At 36.8% G+C, this 23,691-nt stretch overlaps 1 protein-coding gene across 3 annotated transcripts in view; it reads right to left on the minus strand.

The window, feature by feature from the left end:
• Elys (AT hook containing transcription factor 1 homolog) overlaps positions 1 to 23,691 on the minus strand; it is a 509,801-nt gene that overhangs the window by 172,836 nt on the left and 313,274 nt on the right. For all 3 annotated transcript variants that reach the window (XM_090402410.1, XM_090402411.1, XM_090402409.1), the window contains exons 23-24: positions 17,106 to 17,241; positions 3,580 to 3,724 (exon numbers count right to left, since the gene is read on the minus strand). In XM_090402410.1, coding sequence (XP_090258536.1) covers positions 3,580 to 3,724; positions 17,106 to 17,241 — 281 coding nt within the window. The remainder of the gene's footprint in view (positions 1 to 3,579; positions 3,725 to 17,105; positions 17,242 to 23,691) is intronic.

A 23,691-nucleotide genomic window follows, 5' to 3' on the forward strand; every position in this document is an offset into this window, starting at 1 on the left:
TGTCTCAGCAAACTCCTGCAGCATTATACTGCATCCATTTCCTTTATCTGATTCAGCCATAACACCACTGTGAAATAAGAGCAAGTTATTCAGACCAGTAGCGCACTTAGGGTGTAATCTTGGGAGAGGGAGCTGAGTAGACGATTTGAGAATACACACTATGCATCGCATACAACCTATGACTGAGCATCTGCAATGATCACTAATTCATAAGTAGTATAGAAATAGAAGACACGACACAACATAAATAAAAAAAAACGAATTTTATTAATCAGAAAAAGATTTTTGGAAAATTTTCTATTTTTTTTTCCCTTTTTCTTTGGGGGAGCAGGGCCCCTTTCCATCCCCTCTAGATGCGCCACTGATTCAGAACAAAACCTCCCTTTAGTAAACCATACAGTGTCATCACAATCACTCCGAAGATACTAATAGGTCGATAGTTAGACACATCAGGTTTGGAACCACTCTTGTGCATGGGGATTATCATACATTCTTTCCATTCTGGTGGCATCTTTCCTGTATGATTTGTCATACAACCATGTCAAGGATTAAGTCAGTTTGGTTGAACATTCATTTAGTACACATGCTGATATCTCATCTATCCCTATTGCTGAATTTTTATACAGATTATGATAGCTCCAGAACCTACTTTTTTTACACCTCTGTCTTTTCATTCAATATATGGGTAGTACTGTGCACTATGTTACATGTACCAGGTTGACAGATCTCAGCAAAGTGAGCGCTCATTACTGGAACAATGATATCAACTTACTTCTGTATGCATTCAAGCTTCTTCTGTACAATACTTGTAACTTTTCTGGATTGTGCCACATATACTTCATAACTCCTCTCATTCTTATTCTCACAATGTTCTTCTTCTTCTTCTTATAGATCTTTTGCTTAAAAGACCGACACATCCATTTCATTCCCACCCTATTTGTTCTTTGAAATCTTGACACACATTCATATACTACATCATTCAAGCACCTTTTCAAAGTCAGTAAATGATACCAATGAACCAATGATATCATTCTCTTGAGTTTGTCATAACTTTCAGCTTTGTAGTTCAGCATGAAACATCCATATTGGCTACTTCCCAAGTCAGTATGCTGTGATCACAGTCACCAATTGGTGGCAAAATAGTCACTTCTTTAACTGAGACACTTTTGATGCTGTGATCAAATCTCACATTCTTTGGCTTCCAGTTACTTCTTTCACATGCTGCATAAGAAAGTTGTCTCGCAACTTCTCAATAAATTCTCCCTCATTCTTATCATGAGTTTTCTCTGCTACCGGATCAATGTTTAGTTAATTTAAGTCACCCTTAGTAATTACTTGTTTAGTACCCATCAGGGTAATTTTGTGATGCATTTCCTCATTCCTAGGAAATGAACCACAGGTTTTGCAGCAATGTCCACCATATGATGAAGCTGTTATTCAAAAAATATAGTATGTCTAACGCATGTGTTAGCCTCCACATCACACCAGATGGGACATTATTATCATTCCTACTTTCAAGAGTTTCCAATCTAACATAACTTATGCCTGCTAACATTAGTACAATGACCCCCCCCCCCTCCAACTCCTCTTCTGTCATTCCTAAAACTACTATAATCTCCCTTTACACTCTGTTCCAGTTATTATATCTGACTATGAGAGCCAGCTTTCACTAATAGCAATTTTAGGTCATCACATATTCACCAAAGCAACAAATTCAACCCATTTGTTTCAAATGCTCCTGGCATTTGTGTACAGATATAGCAAACTATTTTCTCACTTTTTTTGTATACTTGCATCTGCATTCTGCTTGGCTTGGTTCTGCAACTTTTTCTTTTCCATTATAGACACACACCCAAAATGCCTGAATCTAAACTGCAGTGCATCCCTTCACCAGATTTATAACCATACTCACTGATATTCATATCACTATATAGGGGGTCCTTGACCTACGCCGTCCTCGACATGCATCATTTCGACTTTACGGCGATAATCCCATAAATAATTTAAAAAATAAATTTTGACTTGAAGCAGCGGGACGTAAAATTCAAGCGTCACTGGCGAACTTGTTTGTGAGCGCGGCGGAAGAATACGCAGTTATGCGGCATTTGTTTGGGAGAGGTGGCGTCGCTTGGGTTCCAGCATACACTCTTTGGGTACCGCGTGCTTTGTTTACATCCGCTCTCTCACTTTTGTGTTTGTGTTTTTTTACCCTTCAATATGGCTCCCAAACATAAGCCAGACTCTTCTGATGGCAGTGTGTCGAAGAAAAGGAAAGCCATTACATTAGAAGTGAAATTAGACATTATTAAAAAAAAAAAAAAAAAAAAAAAAAAAAAAAAAAAAAAAAAGGGGGGGGGGGGGGGAGAAATGCCAACGAACATCGGCTGTGTGTTGAACTTAAGTCGTACCACAGTCGGGACTATCATCACGGATAAAGTTTGCATTCTGGAACATGTGAAAGAATTAGTGCCCATGAAATCGATTGTGATTACGAAAAAACGTAGTAGGCTCATCATTGAGATGGAAAGGCTTCTTGTTCTTTGGCTGGAAGACCAACATCAACGCTGTATCCCAATTAGCCTCATGTTAATTCAAGAAAATGCGAAATGATTGTTTGAGGCATTGAAAAGTGAAAGGGGGAAACGAGTGCAGGTGAAGAGTTTAATGCTAGTAAAGGTTGGTTTATGCATTTTAAGGCTCGGGGATGGTATCATTACAGACTAGCCTGGAACATTTTTTCACAAAGGTAGAGAGGCCTGCAGCAGGTGCTGATACCTCAACTTTCTCTTCAACCACAGGATAAAAGGTAAAGAATTGTTTTCATTTTTGTTTTTTTGCTTTTTTTTTAATCACCTGTACAGAACGTACAGTTTCATTTGTCATTTGGGGATTGTTCTCATTTTTATGTTTGTTTTTTTTTATTATAGTTTCATTTTTGTCATTTTTCTGTACTATACAGTAATTATGTTCTCCCTTTCATTTTCCTATGGCCTAGCTCTGTTTCTTGATATATATGTATGACTTTAGGGTGTTTTAAGTTAGGTAAGTAACTTAGGCTATGGTAATTCTGACTTGCATCGAAAATCGCCTTATATTGGTCCATAGGAACGGATCTCCGATGTAACTCAAGGACCCCCCCCCGTATATGCACGTCCTAGATAAACTTATATTCTCAGCATTCCTCCTAACATGATCTAGTTTCCCTGACTCATTAATTAGTTCTCACTCGAATAAACAATTCTCTAGGCACCTGATATCGAATCCATTCAAATGCAGGCCATCCCGTTTATGCAAATCTTTTCTACCATTGAGCTTAATGCATACATCCACAAACTCACACCCATTTCTTCTACATAGCCTGAGCACTGAATCACTTGCTACTAGTGTACTCCTTAACTCATTACTATCATATCTAGGTAATAAGCTAACAATTTTCACTTTCCCTTCTCACTTCTTCCATCAATCCTTCCATATATATTTATATAATTCTTATAATATATTTATTAGTACTAAAATCATTAGATAGATATCATACATCTCAGTTTTATATCTTTTATTGTTATGAAAATTTTTATTTACCTAGATTTTAAAGGAGTATGAGAATCAGCTGAAGGTTCTCCATGGGTTTCAGCAATTTTGCTTAAAACTAAGCTTACAACATCTGAGTACACAACTGCATTTAGATTTTTCTTTGTAACTACTGCTGATAATGGACGTGGAAATTCTGAGGAGAAAAATATTAAATGAAGAGAGGAAACTTAGAAATAATAAGCACTTAATACTATGTTTACATATGAGCATATGTTTAAATAACTTTCACAGTTTACACATGTAACAAAAAATAGAAACAATTTTATTTAAAAACACCAATATATTTCATCCGACATTACATGGACAACAGCAAGGAGAAAGACTGTTAACTACATTCAAAACATGAATCACAATAATGAGTCATAAATCATGCATATATTAGTGTGTGTTTAGGTTGCAGTTGAAGTATATGATTACCCTATTAAAGTTCAAAGGAAGTCATAAAAAGTTGTGTAGGTAAAAAATAATAATTTAAAATAATTATTAATTAAAACAATATTACAAACAATAAGTGATCACATCCCAAAACTTAGACATTGGCATGCAGTCTCATCGGTTGAGATTCAGATGACTCATACATTTCATGTTTCAATGAAAAGATGATCACATTTGAACTGGCTGGAATGAAGTTTTTGTTTGGTTCCAAAGAACTCTGTGCGTAGTGAAAAGAGTGTGTGAAGTAAGGCCAGACTTGTTGGATTCTAAAAATGCAACAGTGTCTTGATGTTCTTCAGTTCTAATCAAGGCAGAATGGTCAGTCTGTTCAGAATAGCAAAGATGACATGAGCAGGGTACTTGATAAGCACCTGGTAAGCAAAGAGGTGATAATGCATCCTTTGTAGACGTAGTAAAAAAAAGACAGTTTCTGAGCTAATTTGAAGGAGACATAGATTGAATTAAGAAGAATCCATGCTATATGTTCCAAGGTTCCTTGAACCATGCTACCAGCTAGGACATATATATATATGTCCACATTACCATGGATGCGAAGTGCATATTAAAATTGTAATACCATTGAAATTTATGATGGATACGAAGCTTTTGAGGATCCGTATTTGATCTTTAATGGCTGGTAAGGTGGTTAAGGCAGGGTATTGAAATTCTTTTTACATTGGATTGTAGTCTGGTAGAAAGATAATTATTCTTATTATTACTTCATGGGCACCCATGGAGTCCTAAGACTCATCGTGTGAGAACCAAACTATCAGCACACCTCTCCTTGAAACCATTAAGAGACAAAGCACTCACATTTGACTCAGGCAACCCATACCATTCATTCACTACTCTCAAAGTGAATAATCTAGTCCTCATGTCCTTACTAACCCACACTCTTACCCAACTTCCAGGGATCACCTCTAGTTTTCTTCCCCCTCTAGCCAAATGCTGAAATGTTTCTATCATATCATTGGATTTTCTGATAGTCATTTTACATTTATTATATGCTTCTGCATAGGCTGAGTATGAAGCTGGTGTTCTTGGTGCAAGCCATTAGCAGTAAGCTGAGTTTTTTCCCTTTAACTGCTTTCATATATTTTCTGTTGAACCAGGGTTTGGAAATTGGATGGGAATTTTGGATGCAATGAGGGATGAATGTCTTCATGCCAGTATGGATGATGACTTGCTCAGTGCAGATCTCTGGGTCTGAACAGCAGAAAAAAAGTATGAAGCTGGTGTTCTTGGTGCAAGCCATTAGCAGTAAGCTGAGTTTTTTCCCTTTAACTGCTTTCATATATTTTCTGTTGAACCAGGGTTTGGAAATTGGATGGGAATTTTGGATGCAATGAGGGATGAATGTCTTCATGCCAGTATGGATGATGACTTGCTCAGTGCAGATCTCTGGGTCTGAACAGCAGAAGCAATAGATAGTTATGCCATGGAAAAGAAGAGTAGTAATTCCAGAGGTCATCCTACTTGGTACTTTTATTATGCCAAAGGACATGAGGCTAGGTATGGTCTGAGTTGCCAGAGGAGAGGTAATCTTTGCAGTGTGTCTGGAGGGAGAACTGGTTAAAAAAAATCAACAGCATTGGGAAAGTGGATTGGATTATATGGAATTTGGGTAGGCAGGTGAATGATTTGCATCAGATCACTGTTTATAACAAAACATGTGCATCACGTCCAGCTTGATCATTGGAGAAGGGGAGCCAGATGGAATTGTGAACATTCAGGTCACCTAGAAAGATGACTTCATTGTTTGGATAGCTGATTGAAGATGGTTAAGCTTCGTGGAGAGGAAGGTGAAGAGATCTGAGTGATTTTCAGAGTTTGGAGAACAATAAATGCAATAAATGAATGTTACTGAGTGGGCAAGGAAACCTTCAGCCAGAGGAGGTCAAAAGCAGGGGAGTCTAAATTTGGCATTCTCTAGCAGCTAATGTGAAAATGTACAAAGGCATAGATGCCACCCAACCTTTCAGGCAAAATGAATCATGAAGAGTATAACTTGGCCATTGAAGGTGAACTGTGGTTGATGTAGCTGCAACTGGGGTTTCTGTTAAGAGAAGGTGCTCTGGTTTGGATGTCTGTAAGCAATGCTTAATGTAATCTTTATCTGTGGCTTAACTATAAACAACAAAATTATACAATAACTACAGCAATAAATTTAAATGAAGGTACAAATACTTTGTTATGAAAATAACAGTACATCATCACTGTACAGAAACAAGCAAATCAAAGAAGAGGAATACAAGGTATTTTACAAATACAAATTACAAGGTACATTACAAGCTAGAATTAAAACTATTTTTGATGTTTATATAAAATGAAAATCTCCCACAATTTTGGAAGAGAGAGAGAGACAATCATTCTTAATCAGGTTAGTCTGATGTAAAAAGGCTTCCCAACTTTCTTTGAAAAGGTGTTCATATTCTAAAACTGCTTTCTATAGAGATGAAGAGCTTCATCCTGCCTGATACTGTGTTTATTGTCAATACTATGCTGTGCCAGACCAGGCTTTTGAGGTTTCACATATTCAATGTAGTACTGGTGTTCATTAATTATTTTTTTCCACAGAATAGTCTGTCTGCCCAAAGTATGTCAAATCATTCACAAGGAATCTAGTAAGCGCCAGCTGAAGATGGAGGCAACAGTTTGTCTTTTGTAGATGGTAACAAATGAGAAATTTTGTTGAGAGAAGCATATGTCAGAATAAAGTGATACTTCTTCAAAATTCTACCAATAAGTTCAGAGATAGAAGAAATCTGTTGAAGAATCCTTAGGTGTTGACATATAGGAGTCAATTTTCTGTTGGATTTGATGAGGGTTGAAACCATCCAATTCCATTAAAGTTTTGAAAAAGTGCTTGTAAGCTTGAGGGAGCAGTGCACACATTATGTGCTCCATTAATTAAAGACTTGATAACATCAATTTTTTGAGAAGTGTGATCAGTGCGAAACATGGAGATACTAAGGCAGAAGCAATAGGAGAGGTCATATTTACCTATAGGAGTTGCCAATAGGTGTGCCACCTTATTACTGAATTACTCTGGATTTAGAGAAAGATGTTGGGAGTTTATTTTTTCACTTGGTTAGACTATAATAAATTTAGTTTAAACCTTTATCCAAGTGTAAGCAAACAAAGTTTGCGCCTGAAAATATCTTCAGGACTGAGATAAGGTAGTACAACACCAGGCAACTCCGAGCAAAGGTGGACCAAGCTCTCATCACTCTTTGTCTCAGTATCTCCCATAATACAAAGCACATCTCCTTCCAACATCTTTCTTTAAATCCAGAGTAATTCAATAATAAGGTGGTACACCTGTTGGCAACTCCTATAGGTAAATATGACCTCTCCTATTGCTTCTGCCTTAGTATCTCCACATTTGGGTCTGTCTCCCACTGACGAGACCTCAATAAAGGTTGAAACCAGTCTGGGTAGTGGCCCTTCCCTTAATGCATAGCAGTATACATGTCCGCAAGGAGAATAAAACTAAATTTATTATGTTCAATATTCTGTGAAATTTTTTATTGAAGAAGCTGAGTGGCCAATTACTATTTGTGTAGTTTTGGTGCTCTGGGGGTGGGGTCTTGCATAGTAGGTTCTGAGTTTTATTTATTTATTTTTTTAATAGTTTCTTAGTATATGGCTGTCATTTTGTCCAATAGCTTATTAAGCATATTAAGCTGGCTTTTGGTAGGATCTTAATACTGTGGTGTTCTCTTCATAAGCTTGTGTGGTGACCACATTGTTATTGTGTCTTCAGGACTTTCAACTCGGATGGTGGTATATTGTTCTGGTGGTTTTGCATCACAAATAACTTTCATGACCTCAAAACAAAGTCTACAAGCTTGATCTCTGAAAATGACTGATGTGCTTTTCAAAGTTGTGCATGAAGCTGAGAAAGAGAATTCATTTGGATAAAACAGCAAACTTACAGCCCCCATGCTAGGACATTAGGTTCGTCTTCTGTAGTGGGTGGCCAGAGAGATTAACTACTCACTTGCCTGCAGGTAATTATTATTATTTTTTTTTGGACCTTGTTCTAGTAGGATTGCATATTTTTTATTGAGATTTACAGTGCTGGTTCCAATAGCTCTGTGTTTGCATTTTTTGAGATATTAATAACAATATTTAGCAAGTTGATACTTATGGTGGTTGACAGATCTGTTTCCAATTATGTTTGTTTTTATAATATTTAATGCTTCTCTTGTTCTATGTTCTTCATCTGGTATGTGAATGAGATCCCACTCTGATATTATACCTCTGGAAAAGTTGCAATATCACTTTTTCCACAGGTTTTATGTATGTGTATTGTGTGTCTTAGTTGATGCTTCGATAAGTACAGGGAGGCCATAAAATAACTTTCCCTCTTTGGAGGCATCTGTAGCTAAAACCAATAAACAGAATGAGACCAAATTTTATATTGAGACTTTTGAAGGCATGGGGAGATGATTTCCGCGAAAAAAAAAAAAAAAAAATTAGTACCAAAAGTCACTGATAGGGGAAATTTCGGCACTGGCGAAGTCGTGTCACTCATTTCAGCTGGATATGTGGTGGTTACAATGATAATCAGAATAATAATAATTAAACTAAAACAACAACTTGCGAGAGAGACAGAAATTAATGTAGTGATTGAACTCACAGGAAAGAATGTTTTATTCATCAGAATCAGGGTTCCCTGGACCAATACACGATTTTCAATGTGCTGACCTTTCTTTTGTATAACAAATTGCATCCGGTGTGTGACATGCTCTACAGCTGAGCGCAAGGAGTCAGATTGGATGTTCATAACAGCCCGTTTTATGTTCTCTTTCAAGACATGCAAGTTGGGAAGCCACAACATACACAAGGATTTCAAATACCCCCACCCAAAAGTCACATGGAGCGATGTCCAGGGAACGAGGCGGCCATGCCGTCGGAAAGAACTGACTGATAAACTCTCTCTCATTACTGAAATGCTGGTGTAAAAGGCGGTGTGCTGAACGTTCAATGTGTGGCCGTGCTCCATCCTGCATAAAAATGATTGAGTCAAAACACCGTCTTTGCTGCAATGCAGGAATGACAAAATTTTCCACCATTCATCGATAAATCTCTCCAGTAATGGAGCAGGTTATAGGACCTATGGGGTAATACGCTCAAAAAAGTATGGTCCTATTATGAAATCAGTTGTGAAGCCACACCACACGGTTACTTTTGAAAATTGCAGTGGTAATTGCTGGATCGCTTGGGGATGTTCAGATGCCCAAATTCTGCAGCTGCGAGTGTTGACCGACCCATTCAGATAAAAATGAGCCTCATCACACCACAATATTCTCCAAGGCCAGTCATTGTCGACCTCCATTCCGGGCAAGAAATGTTAGCGCGAAGGTCATGCGCTTATCATAATTTGGGCAGTTAGTGCTTGCACACGACTGAACTTATACGAATAGAAGTGCAGCATTTTTCCGTAAGATTTTCCAACTGTACCATAAGCCATATCAAGTTGGCGAGGCTATGGCATGAGCGCTTGGACCAGTACTGGTCCCTGTGTCATCGAACACTGCAGTAGCAACATCTGTTACTGTCTCTTCTTGCACTGCTTTCCATCCTCTGCCAGGTCTAACTCCTAGTGATGCAGTTTCTTCAAACTTCTTAATCATCTCAGTGCTACAGCTGACATAGGACCTGTACGCAGGTCCTATGTCAGTTTTGTTTTAATATATGCATACGCTTTCATACGCAGGGTTATGAAGCCTTCTAAATTTCCAAAGGGCTGCTACAGGCATTGCACTGTTTAAGGTAAAACAACTCAACAAGTAAAAGCACGCTGAGGGTAAGGTAGGACGCATATTGAGCACAATTTGTCAGTCATTCGAATAACTGCCTGAACATTCCCAATCCCTTTTTAAGTGAAATTGGTGGCACTGCTGTCACGTACGCACAGCAAAATTTGCATAATCCTTTTTACCTGCGTTTACTACAAATATTTGACTGCTTTCGGCTCCAGGCCCCCAGGTTTTTTCCCCCCAAAATTTTTGCCCTTTTTAAAAAACAAAAAATGGACTTTTAGTACCTAAATCTTTTTTTCGCAGAATTCATCTCCCCATGCCGTCAAAAGTCTCAATATAAAATTTGGCCTCATTCCGTTTATTGGATTTTTAGCTATAGATGCCTCCAAAGAGGGAAAGTTATTTTAAGGCCACCCTGTATATCTCCTGAAGAGAGCTTCTTTAGCAAGATCTTCAAAGTCCTTATAAGACTTTGGAGATCCTGCTAACCGTTTCAAATATATTCTGATTTTCAGCTGAAGTTCCTATGGTTTCATGACATGGTTGGAACTTGTTGAGCCCCCCCCCCCATAAACAAGAAGATGAAGAAGTATTCATTCTCAGAAGTTTAGTTCACTGCTAGAGCTCCCTGCCTGCCACAGAGCCACAAATAGATGCCCATTCTCTGGCAAAGCAATGACTGCGTTTGGAAGTGGGATGCCAGTGCTACCCTGAATGCTATACAGACAGAAACCACAGCAAGCCTTGGAGACACTTTTGACCCTTGCAGGTACAGCAAACATTGGTGACACTTTTGACCCTCATTTGCAGGCAAGCCAACATGTGGACTTCTTTTCCAGAAGTACACATGTTGCATCGCACAGCAAATGAGGTGAGAAGGGGTATTGGAAATTAGTGATGATGGTCTGGAAAACAGGATAGTACAAAAGACTCAGGTGAAATAGATTGAATACAGAAAGCATAGAATAAGAGTAAGGACAAAAGGGGCCATCACTGGGAGGTTCCCTCCGCCACAAACAGATACCTCATACGGAAGGGTTTAAGCATGGCGATTTACTCCATGCTCACCCCATACCACATAAATGGTGGGCGAAAATAACCATACAAAGAGGCAGTCTCACAAGTTCAGACCAGGCAATGCATTTCAATTTTATATTAAAGCAATTCTTTTTTTTTCCTCCTGTCAGCATTTCTATCTGCTGAAGCAAGGATATAACAGGTAACATGATGAATTTTTAATGCCATTCCTAAATAGCTTATATAAATTTATTTTTTTATCCTCAACTGACTAATGATTTCATGATTGAACTACTGGGGCATGCAACTGATACAATGAACGTTGAACAAATATATGCATTGAAATCAGGCAAATTTTGATGGAGATCAATGTTTACATAGAACTTTTAGCAGACTAACTAATAAATTTGCCAGCTCTATCTACCTTGTGCTTTACTTCTCTATTTCCTTTCCATCATTGTAAATAAGAAACATCCACCATTTCATTAGATAATCAATCTAGTTGTCTCATAATGTTTATTATTATTATACGGGCATCTCCATAGAGTCCAAAGAACTCATTGCGAGAGATCCAATATATCCACACAATCTATCGTACCTTTCCTTGAACCCATTAACAGAAAAAGCACTCAACCGACTCTGGCAACCCATTACACTCATTCACAACTCTCCAAGCAAAAAATCTAGTCCTCACACCACTACTAACCACACCTATATTCAACTTCCAGGGATGACCCCTTATTCTGGTCCCTCTAGCCAAATGCTGAAACATTTCCCCTGCATCTATCCTATAAAACCCTTTAAGCAACTTAAATGTTTCTATCACATCCCTTCTTTTTCTCCTATCAACCAACTTCTGCAATCCACACCTTCAATCTATCTTCATAGGGCACATTCCAGAGGCCACTCACCATTTTGGTCACTTGCCTCTGAATCCTCTCCACAGCTTCCACATCCTCAAGAAACTCAGGTGACCAGACTTAAGCAAAGTAATCCAGATGTGAGCATATCAAGCCCTTATAAAGAGGAATTACAACATCCTTATCCCTAATTGTTCTTCACTAGCCAAGTAATCTTATGTGCTACCTTAGCAATATGTCCTCTAAACCTTACCTCTCTGTCTACCACCACCACCACCCCTAAATCTCTATCTTCATCTATTTCCTGGAGTACAGTACTATCAATGTGATAAACGGCTTGTAATCTATTTATCCCAAAGTGCATAACTTTACATTTCTAGACATTAAACTGACACCCATTAACTTTTGTCCATACTGACAGCCTATTTAAATCATCCTGCAAGCTCTCGACATCGCCTTGATTAATTATTACTCTACCCAATTTCGCATCATCAGCAAACAACTGAATATTTCCTTTCAGGTTGTTTCCTATAAGGGATCTGGTTTGACCAGAATTTACATTAATGCTCTTTCACATCATCATGATCCCTGTCAAAAAAACTGGCATCATAAAACATCAAACTCACTCCCTATGTTCTAATGCAGGAAATAAATTACATCAGGTCATTTTACTTGCTAATTGCTTTAATGAGCTATGTCAACAAGGTTACACCTTTACCATAAGGATAGTGACATGATGGAGCACCACCTGCCTAGATTGGTTGGAATATAGGTGTCCTTTTGCTCCCATTAATAAGATTTTTATTTTTTAGGCTATGCAAAAGATAAACTTCTGCCTTTAGCCTACTGTGGAGTCTACTAAATTTTGTGCCAGTACAGATTATTATTATTTTTGGTCAAACTGATAGATAGCAGTTATATGTCATGATGAACACCTCTATTACACTAGATTTCATAAGCAAGAACAAACAGGACTTGCAGAACATGCCACTCCACGACACATCGAATTCTCTGGTTGAAGGAAAAGGTCCATCACAAAAATAATTATATGGAATGCTCTAAAAACTTGCTTCATTGTCTGAATCTGAACAGAAATAATGGGCTGTAATTATCTCTGTTATGAGAAATAGTACTTTTCCATACATTCTGTAGGCAACAGCTTTTTAAAAAAAAATTAATTCTTTGTTTCTGTCTCACTAATTTTAATTTCGTACAGTTAGGACCTTAATGTGTTTTATACCAAACAACTCCATAGTGAATGTGTAGCTCAAATGTTTTCATTGCTGAGTCATTACTATTATTAACACTAGACCTTCATGGAGTCAGAAGACTCATCAGAAGGAGGTACACACTGTTACACACAAATCCATCAAACCATGCTTTAAACTTGTTCGATGCATCTGCATTCATCACGCTGTCAGGCATTGCATTCCACTCACCAACCACTCTCCATGCAAAGAACTTGCTTCTTATCCAGTTTCTAGGGATGGCCTATTGTTCTGCTCCCTTCTCTCAGTCTATGAAAAATTTCTTCTATACTGGTAGGAAAGTTGGATTGAAAAATATCAACTTTTAAGGAATGGAAAACAAAAATAGTTGCTGGAAGTTTTTCCATTCGGTTATACTATAAATTAAAGCTACCAAGAAATTATATATTTGGTTTAATCCTTTATTCAAGTGTAAGCAAAGTTTGTGCCTGAAATATAATCAGGACAGGGAAACTCGTATATAGAAGCTAATGACTTCACATCACTTGCCTTAATATCCCATCATGCAAAGCAAATATCCTTATAGGTATGTATAATGCTATGCATAATGCATAGCATTATGAACAAATATGTTCAACCAAGCTGTTTAACTCTGAGGCTTCTGTAGTGAAAATAAAAAGGGGTTAGACAAGGTAGTATCCTTTCACAAATTCTATTTAATATCTATAGTGAGACAGTGATGAAAAAGAATGAAAATCAAAAAATAGGAATTAGTATCAATGGTTTAGAATACAACAATCTTAGATATGCTGATGATACCATTCTAATAGCAGAAAACTGAAATAAATTAATCAAATTACTGCAGCTACTAATTGAAGAAGGTAAAGAATATGGATTAGATATAAATATAAAAAAGACCAAATTTATGAAAATCTCAAAAGAAAACAGATCCGAGCCAGATATATTCATAAACAATATGAAAATTGAACATACAACAGAATACAAATATTTAGGCACTTACTTTACTGCAGATGGAAAGCAAGATAAAGAAATAAAAATAAGAACAGCCATAGCTAAAGATGCCTTTGGAAAAATAAAGGTTCTGTGGGCATCAAGACAAAGAAAAGAAGATAAGAACATTAGTGTGGCCAGTTTTCACACATGGAAGTGAGACCTGGATATTCAAGAAGAGAGTAAGACAACTGATAATGGCCTTTGAAATGTGGTGCTATAAGAGAGCTCTGAAAATCTCATGGACAGAACATGTGACAAATACAGATGTCCTACAGAGAATGAGAACACAGAGATCTTTATTACAGGAAATGATCCAGAGAAAGATGATATTGGCAGGACATGTACTGAGAGGTTCAACAGGACAGAGGATACTAACAGTTTTAGAAGGAAAAATTATGGGAAAAGGATCAAGAGGCAAAAAACGAAGGACATGGCTTGAAGATATAAGATCATGGACAGGATCACATGGCTATGTAGAAACAAAAAGGAAAGCCATCAACAGAGAGAACTGGAAGGACATGGTGCTGCACCCTCTCAATGAAGAAGCTACACGAAGAAGAAGAATGGACAAAAGATCTAAAGTCCAAATTCGGCACCTGCTAATGTTGACTAAAAAAAAAAAAAAGTATTACAGTTGTACAGGAGTTGATCTTAAGATGACAGTTTCCCAAATTTTTGGCACGTTAATGCATTCATGCTTGTTAAGGTTAGGAGAATGCTTCATAGCCATTACTGAGCTTAAAAAATAGTAGAAAAACTAGACAGCACTAAATTGAGTACCATTAAAATTAAGTTATGAACAGCATCCAACACCTAAGCCTGTCAGCTAGATTGATGATGTTACAAATCTATGGCAATTTTTGGGTGAATGTCTTTTGAGTCTATTAATTAATTTTCTGGTTTAAAGATCACCTTATTCCCAGTATCTAAAAACTATTAAAATGCACCATTCCCAAGATATCAATTCTATTTTCCATTTGAAAACATTTTAAATGTGTGTAATGATTTTTTCACACACCAAAATCAGTTAAAATTTAGCATTCTGTTCCTGTATTAACACCATTCCGATGTGACAATATTCTTAATTATCACAGTTCAATTCAATTCATAATAACTTTTTTTTTTTTTTTTTTTTTGGTTTTCAACTGAGCAGTTTGGGCATTATCCAATATTGCTCTCCAATATTAGCAGATTAATTATGTTAATTAATATAAATCTTTTAACATGAATACTATCCATCTAGAGCACATTAGTACTGGGTTAGATAATCTGGAAACCCAATACCAGAGTCCAATCCAACATGGTGTTTTTTCAATGACAAAGAATATTTCTTTGGTTTAGCTGATCTTCATTTAATTTCCACTATAGAGACAACATATATCTCAACAGAAATGAATTATATTAAAATAAACAATATAACCTGACAAGTTTTGTTGTTCGACTTACATCACAGGGTTACAAGATGTGTACTAAAAAGACTAGAAAAAATAAATATAACAAATGTCACCAGTCTCAACTAATACACATGAATAGAGTAATAAAAAAAACTGTTGGATTAATCCTACACCAAGTTTGGTCTGCATTCATCAAAAATCAAACAATGGAAATGGGATATGACATGCTTTATGCCACAAAACGTGACAGCAACAACTAGAATTGTTTGAATGCTTGCACATTAGTTCATCCAACAGGTTTTGTCACTTTGTTTATATGCATTACTTTGTTGAGGTTCTTATTATTATGAGACACCTCGAGGGAGTCCAAAGACTCATTGAAGGAGGGCACCTACTCTACATCACCACCACTCAATCCACCAACTACAACGACTGCAACTACAACAATGCTATCTACTGCCCACCACCACTAATATTTTCAAAGACAATCACAAAAACCCATTACAGTGGGATTCGAACCTGCGGCCTTTTGGCTGGAGAGCAGATATGCAACCACTCGGCCAACCAGGCCTTATATTATTATTAATTATGGGTAACTCCAAGAAGTCCTTAGACTCATCAAGGGAGCCCTTAAACATCATGTCAAGAACTATTTAGCATTCACACAGTATCTATCATACTTTGCTTTGAACTCATTCACAGTCATGGCACCCACAACAGACTCTGGCAGCTTATTCCACTCATTCACCACTATCCAAGTAAAAAATCTAGTTCTAACACCCTTGCTAATACATTCTTGCTCAGTTTCCAAGGATGGCCCCCTAGTTCTCCCACCACAACACCTGTTCTGAAAAATTTCCTCTGAATTAATCTTGTAAAAACCCCCTCAGTAATTTGAATGTCTCAATCATATCACTCTTTTTCCACCCATCAACCAGTTTCTGTAACCCACAAATCTTCAACCTGTTCTTGTAAGGTTCATTCCATAGACCAGCTACCATCTTGGTCACTTGCCTCTGGATCCTCTCTACCTCCTCTCCATTACCAAGAAACCCTGGCACTCAAGATCTGTACAGAGTAGTCAAGATGGGGTCTTATCAAGGCTCGATAAAGATCAATAACCTGCTTGTCTCTGCTCATCAAAGTATTCTTGAGTAACCAAGTGGTCTTGATGAGCTGATTTAGCCACTTTTGCTATGTGTCCCCTAAACTTTAACTCCCTATCCACTAAGACTCCCAAGTCTCTGGCTTCATCAATTTTCTGGAGTAAGGTTCCACCAATGTGGTATACTGCTGATAATCTTTTCACCTGAAAATGCAAAACTTCAAACTTTGCCACATTAAACTGACATCCATTCTCCTTAGCTCAGTCTGCCTGCAAAATTTTGACATAATATGTATTCACTACTACTCTACCCAATTTTGCATCATTGGCAAATAACTGAACATTCCTCTCAGATCCTTTCCTATATATCATCAATGAACAAATTAAATGGCAGTGTTTCAAGAAAGGAACCCTGCAGCACACCACTAGAAACGTGATCACCATACTAGAACTTAAACAAAAATGGTGCCTTTTCAGCCACTTGAAGTCTTCAATTAGCAGGGTAGTAGTCTCATTTGGACAATAAAAATTATCTACCACTTAAAGACATTAACAAACATCCATGTTGCAATGGGATTTCAACCCATGGATTGTAGGTTAGAGAGTGAATGTACTATCTACTCAGCAATGCAGACAGGGTCAGTAATTTAAAATTCCACTACATGTTTCATAAGAAGAAAATATAAAAATTTATTAACTTTACTTCTTACCTTTTGATTTGACCCTATGCAACACATTCCTCCAATTCTTTACTTCTTCAGAAAGCGCTCGTTGCTCTTCAGGCAAAATATTTAAATAACCATGAATCAAGGCATTTCGGCATGAAACATTATCCTGATCAAATGTCTGCAATATAGTTAAGTATTATCACTCTATTTCTAAAAATATTACACAAATTACTTCAAGATATAAAAAACATTACTAAATAGTTTAATTTATATATATATATATATATATATAATAAATTTTTTTACCTTGGATTTATTATACGTCAAAGATACCAAGAAATTATATACACGGTTTTAATCCTTTTCCCAATGAAGCAAAACAATGTTTTGCACATGAAATATATTCACATCTGAGATACTTGTATATAGAGGCTAATGACTTCACATTCCTTGCCTTACATGTATCCCATAATGCATAACCAAATTCCCTTTCAGACGTGTATAATACTATACATAATGGGAAGGGCCACTACCCGGACCAGATTCAACCTTTATTGAGGTTTCATCACTGTGGGCCAAACCCAGAAGAGATGCCAAAGTTGAAATAATGCAGAAGTCATATACATCTCATATACAAGTAGCCAAAAGGTGCTCGACCTTATTAATAAAAATCGCTGGATGAGAAAAAGATGTAGAAAGTTTTTTTACCTTGGGTTTATTACACATTAAAGATACCAAGGAATTATCATCAGTCCTCTTCAACTGAACGGGAGTTAGCAGGCCGCATACACAGATTGCAGTTTTTCTCCGAGAAACAGGCAAACCAATCCTGCGACAACACACACACATAATAAGAGGGTTTTCTGAAAAGTTCTTGGCCTAACAATGAAAAAACGAATTTATAATTTCAAAATTATTTTTATTTTTCAACATAATCTCCCTTAAGACTAATACATTTATTCCAGCGATGCTCCAGCACCATTATCCCGTCCCTGTAGTTGTTCTCAGTACGATCTGCTAAATACCCTTCTACAGCTGCAATCACCTCTTGATTCGAAGAAAAATGCCGACCAGCGAGGAAGAGTTTAGTTTTGGGAAAAGACAGAAGTCAGAGGAAGCCGAATCTGTGGAATAGGGTGGATGTTCCAACAATTCATAGTGCAGATCCCTTAATTTTCCCACTGCCAAAACACCATTGTGGACCACAACATTGTCCTGATGAAAGATGATTTTTTACTTCTGCAAACCGGGTCTTTTCTTACGAATTTTTTCGTCCAGTCTTGTTAAAAAATCGGAATAATATTCCCTGGTTATTGTTTTACCCGTTTCAAGATAATTAATAAACAAAATGCCTTTAGCATCCCAAAACACCGATGCCATGACCTTTCCTGCTGATGGAACCAACTTTGACTTTGTCTTCTTTGGCGCTGAACAACCTGCTTCTGTCCACTGTTTTGACTGCTGTTTAGATTCTGGTGTGTAATGTGAATCCAAGTCTCATCCATAGTAATAAATTGATGAACAAAATCAGTTTTATTCTTGTTAAAATGCTCCAAGCACTGTTCAGAGATTTTCATGCAAGTGCGTTTTTGATCTACTGTGAGCAAGCATGGCACCCATCTTGCACAAAGCTTTTTCATTTGCAATTCTTCATGCAAAATATATCCAACGTTCTTTTGAAATGCCTATAATCTCAGCATTTTACACACTTTGCCTCGCGGGTCATTCAATACCATATCATGCATTTGATCAATGATTTCTGGTGTTGCTACGCTTTTTTTCGGACGTCCTTCACATAGATCATCTTCAAGGCTGGTACAGCCATGTTTAAACTTGGCACCCCATTTCTTAATTGTCAAAAACGAAGGAGAAGAGTGCCCATAAACGTTTATGAACTTCGAATGAATTTCTTTTGGCGTTAAACCTTCTTTTACAAAGAATTTTATAACCGCACGATACTCAATTTTATCCATTTCAAGGGAAACCGACAACACTTTTCTCCAGACAGCTGTATAAAACAAACTACTTGATAGAATGACTTGTAATTTCAAATGGATGCTTATGACAGATGTACGAACTTAGGAGGAAAAAATCATGATGATAGTGTTGCGATCTATGGTCGAGGCCGAGAACTTTTCAGACTACCCACGTATACAGACAGGAAACACTTATAGGACAAGAAAGACAACAGGAAAACATGTTGTTCTATAATTATTTCCTAGTAATGTAGCATTGCCATCTCACCAACCACTAGGTGATGACAGAGGGTGATGGGGGAGGGAATAATAATAACTCTTATATCAAATGTTACAAGACACGAACAACATGAACTATAAGTCAGAGCAACATGAACTATAAGTCAGAGACAGTATTTCATCAAAATAATTTCTTCAAAATTATTTTGTAATGAAATATTTTGGATACTAATAAGAAAGTGCACAAAAACTAAGTAGAACATACCACAAAAGAACACCAGAGATCATAAGATTATAAAATGAATATATGTCTGGAGTAATAACTGAAAAACTATTAAGTGCAGAAAAAGGTGATAGAACAGTTGTAACAAATAACCAGGAAATAGGTAATGAGAAATACTTTATGAAGTCAATACTTGATAAAGGAAAAGTAATCAAAAACCAGACAGTAGAAAGGTGGCTGGAATAGATGATATTCAACAATGAAATGCAGAAATATGGTCTTATACAAGGCCTGCAGCGACTGTGTATGCTCCTTCTTATCATACCAATTTCTGAAAAGGGAAAGAAACTTAATGTAAAAATTATACAGAATTGCTTCAATGAATGTTCAAGGAAAGACTTATGCAAGCATACTTCTGAAAATGCTAAAAAACAGAAAAAAAAAATATTAGATTAGAAAATCAGTGAAAAACATACTGGATTTCCATCAGATTGTCAAACTAAAAATTCATAGAATATAGCAAGAATTATTAAACTGCACTGCATTTGAAAAAAAAATATATGAATACCAAAGGGAAACCTGATCAAAATATTCAATCTGTATGGTGTAAAAAAAAAAAAAAAAAAAAAAAAATATATATATATATATATATATATATATCGTCATCATCATCAAATTCCTGACATGTACCCCCAAGGGGTGTACAGGATATGATAGTACTACATGAAAAATTTACATAATTACTAACTTCCTATCTACAATTTTCCTCCAAATCAGTCTATTACTTGTCAAGACTCCAATATTATCATTATCAGATCTTATATTTGTATAGTCTAAGGCACATTGAACCGTATCAATCCACCTATATCTTGATCTTCCTCTGGGTTGTTTTCCTGCCAACCTGGCAGAGAACACTTGTTTTGCTAATCTTTCCTCACCCATTTTCTGTTTAAGTGACCATACCACCTGAGATTAGCTCTGCTAACATATTCCTGGATGCTGACGATGTCAAGTTCTTTCCTAATATTCTCATTTTTAATATAATATTGCCATTGATGCCATCCGTTCACGTCTAATCTTTCTCAGGACTCTCATATCGTCGGTCTTTATTCTTTGGTAAAGTGTTTTACTTCTGACCCAGCTCTCAGATCCATAAGTTAAAACTGGTTTGAACACTGCCTTGTATACAGCTAATTTAGTGTTCCGACTATTTCTCTCTTATTCCATATGAATTTATTCAATTGACTTCCTACCATACCAGCTTTGCTGATTCTGTTGTCTATTTCCATATTTAATCTACCATCTACACTAAAAATCATGTCTAAGTAGCCGAAATGTTTTACTTGTTCAACAGGTTCCTCGTTCACAACACAGTTGACATTTTCAACAATTCTACTTATTTTCATTGTCTTTGTCTTTTTAATGCTGACCTTAATACCATATCTATTACAACAGTTATTCAATTTAGTCAGAGAATCTTGCAAACTTGCAGCGGATTTATTCAGAAGTATAACATTATCCGCATAAAGCAAAGAGCAGACATTAACATCTCCAATTCTGATATCATGTTTAATACCACTTTCCTTCACAATGTGATCCATATAGATAATGAATAACAGAGGGGATAATGTACTTCGTTGTCTCACACCAGATTTAACATTAAACCATCTTCCAGTACATCCTTCAATTCTAACTGCCGACTTACAACTCAAATACAGACTTAGTATTGCTTGATATAATGCCACATTGACAGCATATAACTGTAGCGTATTGAATAACTTCTCTCTTGGCACCTTGTCATATACCTTTTCCAGATCGACAAAACTTAAATACAGATATTTGTTATATTCCCATGCTTTATCGACTATTTGTCGTAAAGTGAAGATCTGATCCTGACAGCCTCTATTTGGCCTGAATCCAGCTTGTTCTTCACCAAGCTTCTCTTCCACAATCCTTCTCAACCACTTCTCAAGTATACTTGCATAGATCTTGCCAGGAATACTCAGTAATGAAATACCTCTGTAATTCTCACATTCAGTTTTATTTCTCTTTTTATATATGGGCACTATTAAAGTTCTACTCCAATCATCAGGAATTCGTCCCTCTGTCTCCAGAAACACTCAGTAATGAAATACCTCTGTAATTCTCACATTCAGTTTTATTTCCCTTTTTATATATGGGCACTATTAAAGTTCTACTCCAATCATCAGGAATTCGTCCCTCTGTCCAGGCTTTCTGAACTATGCAGTGCAGCCACTGTAAGACTTTTATACCACCATACATCAGCATTTCTGGTCGAATATCATCTACTCCTGCTGCCTTTCCATATTTCAAGCTTTTGACGGCTTTTTCTACTTCAAGAATGGATATGTATTCCTGACTGTATGCCTGTTGAGTGTTTTTTTACCACTGTGCTATCACTGCTTGTTTCATTTAGCAATTTTTCGAAATAATTACTCCATACTTCAAGGATATCTTTTTCTCATGTTTTCATGTCACCTTTATCATCTCTAACTCCTTTTACAGCACTCTTTCCTCCATTTTTAAGCTTCTTCAACAACCTCCAGAATATCTTACCACCTTCTTGGTATTTATATTCTATGTTCTTGCCAAAGTCCCCCCATGACTTTTGTTTAGCTAGTTTTACACAGTGTTTAGCTTTCTTACATTTTTGTCTCTGTATTCTCTAAGAGCAAAAGCTGACTTATTTGTCAGGAACATTTGATATGATTTCTTCTTTTCCTTCACTGCCTCTTTAACTTCCTTTGTCCACCATGGAGTCCTGATTTTTTTATCCTTGCAGACAACCTCACCACATGCCTCTCTGGCTGAATCAATCAGGGTTTTCTTCAAGGCTTCCTACTAAATCACCAAGGTTTGGTTACTGTTCTCAAACTCTTTCATTTTTTCTTCAATAATCTTTGTATATGTTAGTCTACAGTTCACATCTGAGAGCTGCTCAACTTTTATTCACTTTAAAACTTTCTTACATGTTATTCTTTTCAATATGAAATTCAATTTTATCCTGCTCAAGACTAAATAGTGATCACTTCCAATTTCAAATCCTCTGTACACTCTGGTGTCCTGCACCAGGGAGAAAACATCACTATCAACAATAACATAGTCAATGAGATTTTTCTTATTCCTTGCCTCTTCTCTCCATGTGAATTTGTGCACATTTTTATGTTGGAACATGGTGTTAGTAATAACCAGTTCATGTCCTGAGCAGAAATCCAACAGGTATTTGCCATTATTATTAGCTTTGCTCTTTTCTCGAAATTTTCCCAAAATATTTTTGTGTGTCTCACAATCATTTCCTACTCTGCTATTTAGATCCCCAACAAGGACCAACTTTTCCTTTTTCATTGTGTCAGTTGCTTTTTCTAAAGCCTCAAAAAATTCCTCCACTTCTACCTTAGTAGAACCTTCTGTGGGACCATAGGCACAAATAAGTCTCATTGTCCAGTTCCCCATTCTCATATTTGCCCACATTACTCTACTTGAGACTGACTGCCATTCAAGAAGATTAGCCTCGTATTTTGTGTTGAATACTATGGTTACTCCTTCTTTTCCGTGATTGTTATTGCCTGAATATAACATTTGTATTTACTGCTCAGAAGGATCTCACCAGTTTTGGTCTTTTTTGTTTCAGTCACCCCTATTATGTCGATCTGGTACTTATCTGATTAATTCCTCAGCTAGCTCCATTTCTTTGCCATTCAGGCTTCTTATGTTGATAGTACAGATCTTTAGCTCGTGATGTTGAGGTTGGGGTGTGTTTTCAGATTTATTCCAGTAGCTGACTTTTCGCTGTTCGCCCTGGTGAGAACAACGGGGGGAGGGGAGGGGGTCTTGTTTAACTGGGCGACGCCCCAGCCAGCATTAAATTTTGTCATGTTGTACCATCATTTTTTATTTTGGTTTAACCAATAAGAATACAATTTGGTCGGCTAAATCCCAAATTGCCAGCCCATCCTCGTTCGTTCCGTATCCAGGTAGATACCCAACAGGGTGCACCATGAGAAGGTGAGGATTGGACATTAGGTCAGAAGCCCTGGTTGGTTCTCTGCATTCCTTTAAAGGCTATGTGGAGGTCTCCTCTCAGTTATACAGCTTTGACCCTTAAGCACCCCTTTATATATATATATATATATATATATATATATATAGAGAGAGAGAGAGAGAGAGCAATAAACAGGTTATAATCTAA

This window comes from Typopeltis vanoorti, chromosome 13 (genome assembly GCF_054136105.1).
Source record: "Typopeltis vanoorti isolate ZY-2024b chromosome 13, IOZ_Tvanoo_1.0, whole genome shotgun sequence".
In the NCBI taxonomy this organism is placed as follows: Eukaryota; Metazoa; Arthropoda; class Arachnida; order Uropygi; family Thelyphonidae; genus Typopeltis; species Typopeltis vanoorti.